At 45.2% G+C, this 10207-nt stretch overlaps 2 protein-coding genes across 9 annotated transcripts in view; one reads left to right on the top strand and one right to left on the bottom strand.

Moving 5' to 3' along the window:
• Positions 1–1018: 1018 nt before the first annotated feature.
• On the bottom strand, positions 1019–6898 carry flcn (folliculin). 3 transcript variants are annotated; one of them, XM_040166145.2, is made up of 12 exons: positions 6235–6898; positions 5894–6106; positions 5539–5697; positions 5212–5433; positions 4942–5108; positions 4753–4844; positions 3808–3971; positions 3507–3620; positions 2578–2701; positions 2341–2466; positions 1696–1798; positions 1019–1594 (listed from the first exon to the last, which is right to left on the bottom strand). In XM_040166145.2, exons 2-12 carry the CDS (start codon positions 6104–6106, stop codon positions 1387–1389), a joined length of 1692 nt encoding a protein of 563 aa, XP_040022079.2. In that variant the 5' UTR covers positions 6235–6898; the 3' UTR covers positions 1019–1386. The 3 variants fall into 3 exon arrangements, with proteins under 3 accessions (XP_040022079.2, XP_040022080.2, XP_040022077.2); XM_040166146.2 differs by having other exon boundaries at positions 5551–5697; positions 6235–6531; XM_040166143.2 differs by having other exon boundaries at positions 5212–5697; positions 6235–6469.
• Positions 6604–10207, top strand: part of leng9 (leukocyte receptor cluster (LRC) member 9) — a 5308-nt gene continuing 1704 nt past the window's right edge. For 2 of the 6 annotated variants that reach the window (XM_040166159.2, XM_040166160.2), the window contains exons 1-6: positions 6604–6741; positions 6985–7110; positions 8763–8856; positions 9211–9335; positions 9407–9733; positions 9828–10035. In XM_040166159.2, coding sequence (XP_040022093.2) covers positions 6993–7110; positions 8763–8856; positions 9211–9335; positions 9407–9733; positions 9828–10035 — 872 coding nt within the window. In that variant the 5' untranslated portion in view covers positions 6604–6741; positions 6985–6992. Of the gene's footprint in view, positions 6742–6984; positions 7361–8762; positions 8857–9210; positions 9336–9406; positions 9734–9827; positions 10036–10207 lie in introns of all 6 variants that reach the window. The other 4 variants (XM_040166161.2, XM_078094883.1, XM_078094884.1 and 1 more) reach the window with 3 other exon arrangements.

Consider the following 10207-nt stretch of genomic DNA (forward strand, 5'->3'; position numbering starts at 1 on the left):
CTCTCTGTAAAGTGTTGTTCTGCCCCCCCCCCCCCCCGAGGTTTGCGTGAAGCATTTCTTTATTCTTGCATTTCCTGTCGATGACGAAGATGTCACAAGAGGTTAGTTGTTACGAACGACAGGAAGGAGGTGAACACTCTTTTCTTCAAGCCTAGGAGAAATTTGTTCTTGGGTTTTCTTTTTTGTTGTCGATCACAAGCCAAATGAAACAGGACAGCGTCCCAAAGTTGAGTGTGTGTTGAGGGGGGGAGGAAACAAGAGAGCTGCGGCCTTAACGCTCCCGGAGGAATCATCATCACCTCACGACTGCCTCGCATATGCCGTCTGTGTTTTAATGACGGGTATAAATATCCCGCCATTGAGCCGCCTTCCTGTTTCACACATCGCTTACATATCGAGGAAAGTAACTATGAAACGGTCGGTGCTTCTTGTAGTGAAACCTGCCAAATAAATTGAGGTTGAGAAATTGAGCAAACCCCCCAAAAACCCAATGGAACCATTAGGAGATAAAAGCGCACAAGTCGGAGTGCTGTGGAGACACGTCGCTTCCAGTCCATCAGAATACTACACATTTCATTTAGACAACAATATGTGATTGGATATATATATTTGTCACAACAGCTAAATAGGTAAAGAAATGAGTAAAGAAAGGGAAAAAAACGCCCCCCACACACGCTTTATTAAACAAAGCCGCATGTTGCCGAGTTTTAATGACTGCAGTCTACGAGCTTTCCGCAAAGCAAGAGGCTCAAATAACTTTGGAATGAAAATAAAAAACTCCTTTAGTAAATCAGAGAGTTAGTAGCTCATTAAGAAGCTAAAGCTGATGTGGTCGGCCGTACTGGAGCGAAGCTGCGTTACGCAACCGCTTTGTACATTTCAGGACACCAGAAAACCTTAAAAGTGTCTCGCACCACTTCAACAAGTGAGCTGGGGCCTCGTTCAACTCACTCCCTCTTTTTTCCTTCAGCTCGCCACAAGATGGAGCCAATTGGGGAATAAAAAAGAACCACCGACGTTATTCATATTAATTTATTTTCATTTTAAAAACATCTGAAAAAAAAGAGTAAACAAAGTGCAAAGTCTGTTTGTAACAAGTTAAACATTAGTATGATGAGGTCTTCTACAATAATTCCCTTTGACAAATAAAAGCCCCCACACGTTATCTAAACTGACCAAATGTGTTAATCTGTGCAGAATAATCAAGGTTAGGAACCTTAAATTACTTTAAAAATAACACGGGACGAGCCGAAGCCCCTCCGTCATCCATCCTCATTACGTTTTGTTTCCACCGAAAGCCCCGAATAAGCTTTCGCTTTCCCTTCTATTAGAATCCCTTCATCTTTATTTCCCTTTATCCTCCCCCGCCTCCGCCGCCCCCTCCCTTCATTGGCTGGGGCTGCGCTCCCCTCCTCGGGCGGCTGTCATTAAATGGCTCTTGTATGTCTTGCTCAGCCCCGTCATCCAGAACTTGAGCAGCCGGACGTTGTCCTCCTCGCCCGGCCCCGTAGCGCCGAGGAGGGCCAGGACCTTCTGGGTGTCCTCTCTCCCTCGCCCGTCCACTTTGGAGAACTTGAACAGCACTTTAACTTTACTGAGAGAGAAACATAAGAGAAGGGGGGGGGGGGGCGGGGGGGCTGTGATAACAAACTTAAGCTTAGTTGGGTCTATTGTGAGTGTGGGAATTTTACTCACTTCATCCACTCTTCCTTCAGACACAACAGGCAGTGAGACACGACGTCCACGGACAAGTTCTCGTTGGACAGAGCTACTTCAAGCTTGTTTAATAATGCGGGACCTGAAAAAAAAATCAAAGCAGGGAAAGATTGTTTGACAGATTGATAGATGGTTTGTAGTTATTCTTTTGTTCTACGTGTGACCTTTTTTTTATTTTTTGAAGTTGACCGTGATACGTTTTCCTGCCAAATCCAACAAGGATATTGTGTCTTTGGCCCCTTCTTGGTCGTTTGTTAGCTCACTAACTTGTTGACGCAGCAGTTTTTGAAGGAAAGCTAGTCAAAAACTAGGCTTTGGGCCAAGAAAAACATCTGGATTAGATATTGGGATCCAAATCCCGGGACACATTTTTGCTATTTGCACATTCATTTCTGCTCCCACTTATGTGAACGCAAAATCTGTCCCGCATAACTCAACAACATGTGTATTTTGATGGAGATTTAGATTCAGTTTTGATCAAAAGTGTAAATCAAGATGAATCACTTAGTCAAACTTTTGAAGACGTGCAAAGACATAAAGGCTTTTCATTTGAGGACTGTTTTGGCATTGAAAGAGGAAGCGAATGTACCGTGACTATCTATAACTTCCACTTCTCACACTCACCCCTGTCTGTGGGCTGTGTGTTGGCACTGCTGATGGCGAACTGATAAATTGAAGAGATATCTTCCTCCCCGACGGCTGACATGGGACAGCTTCTGTCTGGACCGACATCCACCAGCACTGAAAACTCTACCGCACAAAGAAAGAGAACAAAGACAAGCTGACCGGCATGCTGCGGCGCACAACTTCTCATCACTGTTCCCTCGCAGGCTCACTGCTGTAATCCAGACAGACTCGTACCTGAGGAGCTGACGTGCGTTGGAATCGGCACATCTGGGCTTAGACCCAGGAAGTTGCATTTGTAGGCCTCCTCGTACTGAGCACTGAACGGCACCGAGCGCACACAGCCGACCGGGAGCAAAGACTGATGGGAAAACAGAAGTTATTCTGGCTGCTAGACGTTGTTCACAGAAGGCGCTCTCTCATGCGACAGGAGAAAAATGAAGTGAATGATTGCATGATTAATGATAAAGAAGATTCTCTTTCAGGGTTCTGTTTTTTTTAATGCGGCCTCAGTGTGGAACTAAGTCCTCGGTATTTACTACAATAACAAAAAGGCAAAATCTCTGCTGGAAAAAAGGCCTGAAAAGTAACATAAAACATGCAATTATATCACAAGGAAACTATTCTCAGTGGCAATAATAGTAATAAAGAAATATCTTAAACTATAGTCTAGAGTTATTTACAATTTTACTAACCGTCTCTCTACTGTAAAAAGGAATAATAATTGTCGACTGAAAGCGGTTACAGGCTCCGTCTTGTTCGTGTATCTTGCATAAAGATATTAGGGAAGCATGTACAGGCAAAGACTATTTCAAGGCGTGTAACCCAAAGAGGTCTTCAGGGCAAGAATTTGAAAAACAGAAAATGAATGCACAAAGGTAACTGTGGGAAAATAACTAAAAAAAAAGACCTAATTGATTTATACATCATCGAATATGGTGAGGTAAGATATGACGGATCTAAATGATTAATTCTATTTCACAGGTACTTTTCAAGGTCTTTTGTGTTAAATTATTATGGTACCGACCTTTTCTGCATCTCGGCCTGAACTAACAGGGACCCCGGTGTTCTCACGTGCCCTAACTGATATTTACCCACATTATCACCACACAATCTCTCCTAAAGAGGCGGAAAGGATGCGGCAGTAAACGACAGGAGTGAACTACCTTGAGCACCGTGAAAGCGGACTGGATGAGCCCGGGGTCAGCGCCTCTCCATATGACCTGATTCCCCATGAGCACGTGCCACACGAGCTGTCGGAACTCACCAGCCCCGAGAACCTACACAACAAATCCAGACGGGAAAGACGCAGATGCAAAGGGTGTGAATTAAGATCTAACTAGCCACAAAACTTTAAATTCATGAAAAACAGTGTTTGTTGAGGTGAAACGGTTGAGGAAACAATGCAATCTTTTTTTAGTTTACTGTAAAACAAGATGACAAGCTGATAATAGTACCTAGATTTACCTGTCTCAGGTGCCTCAGGGACGTAAACTTTGGACCGGGTAATTCATTTGGTTTGTCATTATCACACAGGAAGTCGAGGCCCAGCTCGCTCTCTAACTGGTGCGGCTGTGATGAAGAACAGCCTCCTTCTGCTCCCCCCCAGCAGCTCATCTCCTCCTCTTGCTCTTTTGGTAACAGAGAATGGCACGATGAACAGAAATAGCAATGACCAATGCAGCGGAAATCCCACAGAAAACCCATTGAACGGGCCGGTTAAATGTCACTCTCCATCTATAGAACGTAACGTGATCTCCAAACTAAAATGAGCATTGTACAATCTCACCTCTTATCTAGGACTCATGTCAACTGCCATACTACGTCAGCGAGCCAGGACAAGATAAAACAGCTTCCCCTGCAGTTTCACGGCAAGATTGTAATGCCTAAATATTGTGTGCGATTGATTGACTTTTCGTTTTCTCGTGTTGTATTTCTTGTGTAATTCTCCATCACTCACTGGGATTTTGATGCCAAAGTGTTAGAGAAATATGTGTATGTACTTACCAATGTTAATAATATATTAAGAAAAGTGAACAGGGTGTTAACATTTCACAACCTAAAAGCTGCGCTGGACTCGGAAATGTCTGAAAATCTTTTAATCACTCTCCAAATCTTGACTAATGATTGTGCAAACACTGGTGGAAAGAAAGCGCAGGGGAGTACAATGTCTGTGTGAAGGACCCTGTTTTCTCCTGCGAGTCGGCACCGGCTGACCGAGTGAATCACACTTTCCCAGGGGACTTCTCAGACTGATGATAAAACTTTGGCGCATTGTGCAAAAGCACATGACATCAGCTGATATCCTCCAGAAAAGGGCCTCAAGTCTCACATCTTTCATGACTGGCTGACTTGAACAGATTTTGGATAGGTAACTACATCAGTATAATAAAAAAAAAGACAAGCCACTACCTGTCTGTCTCTCTATGAGCACCAGTGTGTCCTCAGTGGGGGCTCCCTCCAGTAGCTTCTCTGTCAGACGGCAACCACACGCCTTCAGCAGCCTGGAGACGATGTGAAGACGCAGATCCACGTCAGGGTGAGCCGTTACGGACAACAGCCCGCAGGTCGCGGTGGGTCTGACGGCGTGTGTGGACTCACCAGCTGAAGGAGGAGTGCAGGCTGGCCCACAGGTTCTGATGCTGCGTGAGGGAAGTCAGCGATCGGGCTGCGTTGCCGCTCCTTTGGTGCGGGAAAACTGCAGGTGAGAACACACTGTTCATCCTCACTGACCGCTGGGGGCAAACTCCTTGTTCATTTTCGAACACCTGTTGGAGAAAAATACATAAAAAGGTGTGCGCTCACAGATACACATATTTGTATGCGAATAAACTCAATAAAAGGTACGTTGGGTCCATGTGGACAGCCAACCTTTAAGGCTGTGCTTTGCAGGCTCTGTATAGTCAGTCTCAGGTGGCGTAACAGGAAAGGCCAGGAGTTGATGAGGTAGATCCGATCCATTGCCACCATGACAATACTGTACCAGCGCTGGAAGCCCCTGGCCAGACTGTCTTTGATAAAAAAGGTGTGCGAGAACACGAAACCATGTTGCTCATCTCCGAAGAAAATCGGTCCTTCGCGGCCGGGACACACCTGGAGAAACGGACGGAGAGCAAATAAGAAGATGTGTATACATGTGGATGCGGGACGTTTAGTCAGTGTATCAGATGTGTGACTCACACACACATGCAGACGTACATCACTGTTTACCTCACAGCTGAGGCTGCGAACGCAGGCCTGACGGACCACGCTGAACAGCTGCGGCTGTCTGGGATGCTGGTGGCTCAGGAAGCGGATACCTGTTTCCTCGTCAATGCTCATAAATCCCGGGTGAGACGCAGGAAGAGATCGACATCCCTGTGAGGCGAGTGAGAGAGAGAGGAGGAACATTACTACTTCCAGATGGACGACAGGACTGTGAACTAACATCCGGACCACGATGCCCCGGCTGGAGTGTTATAACGAAAAAGACCGGTGGGAAGAAGGGCGGCTCAGTTCAAATGGAGGCTGGGATCCAACACCTCCTCTCCTCACACTGATGCTGTGGGCTCACCTCACACATCTCTCCTCTCTGTGTGGCAGAGCTGTTGGCCCTCATGGTCAGCCCTTCGCCTTCACGGTCACCATCCCTGTCCCTGTCCCTGTCCCCGGGCACCGGGGCACCTGCGTGGGACGAGGGGGATGGAGGGTGCAGCGCCTCGGTGCAAAACAACGTCCGAGGTCCATGGAGCTCACAGAAGTGACAGAGAGCAACCAGAGCGTTCATCTGAAAGGGAGACAGCGTGTTTGTGGGGCTAAATGTCAGCGTTAACAGGCAGTTACGTGCCATTTGTGTTTGTTTGGTCGGTCGCAAGTTAAACGTTCGCCACAGCTGATAAGATAGGATCGTCTTACCTTCAGCACAGAGCAAAGTTACTTTACAAAGGGAAGATTCATGGTTCGAAACGTCAAAAAAAGCCGCATTTTAAATGTGATACAAAACCAACTCAATTCTTGATACCGCCCGTTTAATAAAAGCCACGATTCTTCGGGGTCTCCGATTTAGATTTTGTACACTTTCCTCGTTGTGTTTTTCATCTGTGCGGCTCCGGACAACAGATCCGGTCACATGACACCGAGTCACGCGCTCGAGTGGGAATGACGCACGGCAGTTTTGGGGGGTAAATTTAACATTTGCGTCGAAAATGTCCCAATTATTATTATTGTTTGTAGGTAGTAGTAATAGTAGGATAGGTAGGCAAATAACTGACTTATTTTCCAACATCAGGTTTTATAAAGTGCTTCCGCAAAGGCTTTCTCGTTGAAAACCAGATCAAACTACATTACCCACAGTTCATTCCGCGACAACAAATCCAGGTTCAAAGAGCGTTTGCAAGTCAGAATCCTGTGTTCCCTCTTTTAGTAAGTCGAAAAATACTTATAAGGGTGGTTTTGAAAGACGTGCTTGTATCACATCTGTGTTAACCAAATACGAGGACTATTTTATAAATTGGTTCTTACATTTTAAAGGCGGTTTCGACGCTAACAAATCACTTCCGCATTAGTTTGGATTCTGGGAGTGTATATTTTTATTATCAAGCAATAATAGCAACAAGCACACACTGTTGACGTCAACGTAACGTAACGTTTCCTGTTAAATCGCAGATTTGAAAATGGCATCAGAGGGATCGGGAGTAGCTTCGGTCCCATCAGAGGACCGGAGGGATGAGGGGACCCACCCGGCAGACACGCGCATCCCAGAGGCGAAAGTCTCCCTAAAAGCCCCAGCAGGTAAGTCAACCTGATGCACAGCAACTGTCTGGTGTTTGTCAAAGCACTCTCCCCAAACCTCATTGGTAAGTCAAAATAATGGATCACATTTTGTGACTCTGAAATCAGTCTGGATCTTTAACCTGGTAAATCAACTGTGAAACACCAATCCCTTGTCTTTGACAGCGTCTGTGTTGTTGGGAACAATTGGATTTCTGGTAAACTCTGAGTTGGGTGTCTGGAGCATAGACTGGGAAGCAGCGCTGAATAAGTGAGCTGACTTCCAAGTATTTTCTTTTCCTCCAAATCTAATAAGAGGCCCTCCCCTTACCAGTAGCTATAGCCTCAAATCCTGACCGCATATCTAATAATACATAAATATCTTTCTTTCAACGGGATCTTCATCCAGTCACTTCCAGTCTGTTCTATCGCAGCAAATCATCTATGGAATTTGGGATGTGAGTCACATCCCGTTCTCCTGTCTGCATCGTATGGTGTGTGGGTTTGTCTTTACGGGCAACTGGCCGAACTACTTGGCCGCCACTTGATTTTTCTGAGCGAGTCATTACCACCTGTTGATTTCAGTCTCTTAAAGGAAGTACAGTGTTATACACATCATCCTTGACCCACACGCCATTTCAGTTTTACTCTTGGAGATGGACCACTTCTGTCATATCATAACATCAGACCTGTTTTGATAAGGATCATGAGGAATATAATACAAGATTTTACGGAGATCTCTACATTTAACATGATCCGACACACCTAAAAATGTCTTACTGACACAGAGGCTCATACAGGAGACGCAACTCAACCATGTACTGCATACACACGCAGCAGTACCTAACACCCCATTCCCTGCTCTCAGTATGACTTGCATATAGTACAGGATGTTAATATTGTAATGTATCCTACTGGCTGAAGACAAACGCAGTAGAAGAACACACTGCGGCGTGCGGGACTCTTACTCAACCCGGAGGGGCCTTCTGGCTGTTAGTAAAGACGGTTGGGCAATCATGTGGGGGATTCTTCACTTGAGAGCCCCCTCAACTTATTGGTTCAACACAATATGGCAAACATCCCTAAAACAAAGACCAGGCTTCTTTTGACATTTGCCTTTATGTTACATTATATTACATTACATGTCATCACATTACATGTGACGCTTTTATCCAAAGTGACTTACAATAAGTTCATTCAACCATAGGGATACAAACTCAGAAGGGCAAGAAACAAGAAAGTGCAATTTAATCAAATATGCCAAATTAACAATAAGATAAGTGGCGTTATAAGTACAATTTTAGTGCCAAAATGTGTTAAGTCTTTTATTCTAACGTTTCAAGAGTTAGGTTTCACGGTTTCACGGAGTGCGAGGACAGAAGGAATGTGACCTCTTGAACTGAAAACAGATCAGTTTTGATAATTCAATCAATTCAGGATCAGGACAGTATTCCCGGAACTCATGTTGTGAAGCCTATTTGTTTGCTGCCTCTCCCTTTGGTGTGTATGCGACCAATTCAGAGCCGATCAAGTCAACAAGGTTTTCTCTTCCATCTCCTTTAATCTTGTAAAATGTTTCTTTGATTTAATTTAAATGCAGAGTCCTTATTGAGAGGTTGGTCAATTTCTATAAACGCCTCTATTACAGTTTCTCTCTCTCTCTCTCTCATCAGAGTCAGCAGCGCGGGATGAGAATGGAATCCTTGTGTGCCAGTTCTTCCTGATGGGAAAGTGTCGTTTTGGCCCCAAATGTCGTTTCTCTCACAGGTCTGCTGACTTTACCTGTTTCAGCAAGCTCACCAGCAAGAACAAAGGATTACTTTTTATTATATTTATGTATTTATTATAAATCCTCCCACGTACATCATTTAGTTTAGAAACAAACGGTTTTGCAAACTGCTGTCAAACTAATGCGGCTCCTAATACAGAGATGAATGCCTTACTGTTAACGGGTAGCTTTACTTTTTTGAAGGAATAACCAGGAATTAGGAAACATTTATTGCCAAAATATGTTTTTTTTAAATACTACTAAATGGGGATGCTGTTCAAAGTTCAACATGCTGCAAGACGATTCATCTGTGTTAATTAATTCTTTCCACGTTTGTTATCTCTCGTCATTAGTTACTCATCAGTGGATGATTCAGGGGCCGTATCACCCGACCGTGACGACAAACAGGATGGAGAAAAGACGGAAAAACACAAGAAGAAAGTGAACAAAGCAACAACGCCCAAATCCCAGGCCAAAGGTCACTCGTTGTGTCATCGGATTTCTTTTCAAGGTTTTGTGTTAATGTATTAACATCTCCTCTTCCCGCAGAGGTGAAGAAGAAGCCTCGCATGCGCACAGCAGAAGAAGTGATCTCTCGGATCCTGTGGGACCCGTCGGTGGATGGAGCAGAATTGGTGGTGGGGTACGTCGACCGCTTCCTGGGCGTGCTGGAGCGTCCCTTCAATGACTTCAACTGGGACACGGACCCCTGCGACTGCGATTACTCCTCAGAGCTGGCTCTGCCGCAGCACAGGATCCAGTACTTCCTCTGCAGAGGGCTCCGGGTCTGGGACCGCCACAGCAGGACCGACCGAGTGTTCGGCTCCACCGGTCAATCTCTGGCTCCCCCCTTTGGAGGTGAGGGGGAAGTAAAGGGTAAGGGTGTAACCTTTATCGCTACTTGAAAACTTTTCAAAAGACTTCTCCGCAGAATTCATGCTGACGAAATATAACTTAATTATTCCCCAAGAAAAGAACACGGAAGGGCAACAACAAGAGCAGCCGCCTGCAGAGGAGTGTGCGCACGCTGAGAGCGCACATCTGGAGGAGGAGAAGCAGAGTGAGATGAACAGCCAGGCCCCTGACTCATCACAAGCAGCTCCAGAGTTCAGAGGAGACGCTTCACAAGAACAACTGGAATCACAAGGAACATCTGGCACAGAGGAGGCTGCAGTGAGGTCTGGAAAGAATGGAAGAATCTTTTAAATTGAAGGCCGAAAAACAGCTCATGTACAACCTAGATCTGTTTTTACTGTTTACAGTCACAGTGAAGAGTGAAGGTTTAGAGCTGAATTGTGCGATGATTAAACTATGGGGAAATCTAACTGTCGGGCACTTTGTAAACAAAAT

This window comes from Gasterosteus aculeatus, chromosome 20, assembly GCF_964276395.1.
Source record: "Gasterosteus aculeatus chromosome 20, fGasAcu3.hap1.1, whole genome shotgun sequence".
NCBI lineage: Eukaryota > Metazoa > Chordata > Actinopteri > Perciformes > Gasterosteidae > Gasterosteus > Gasterosteus aculeatus.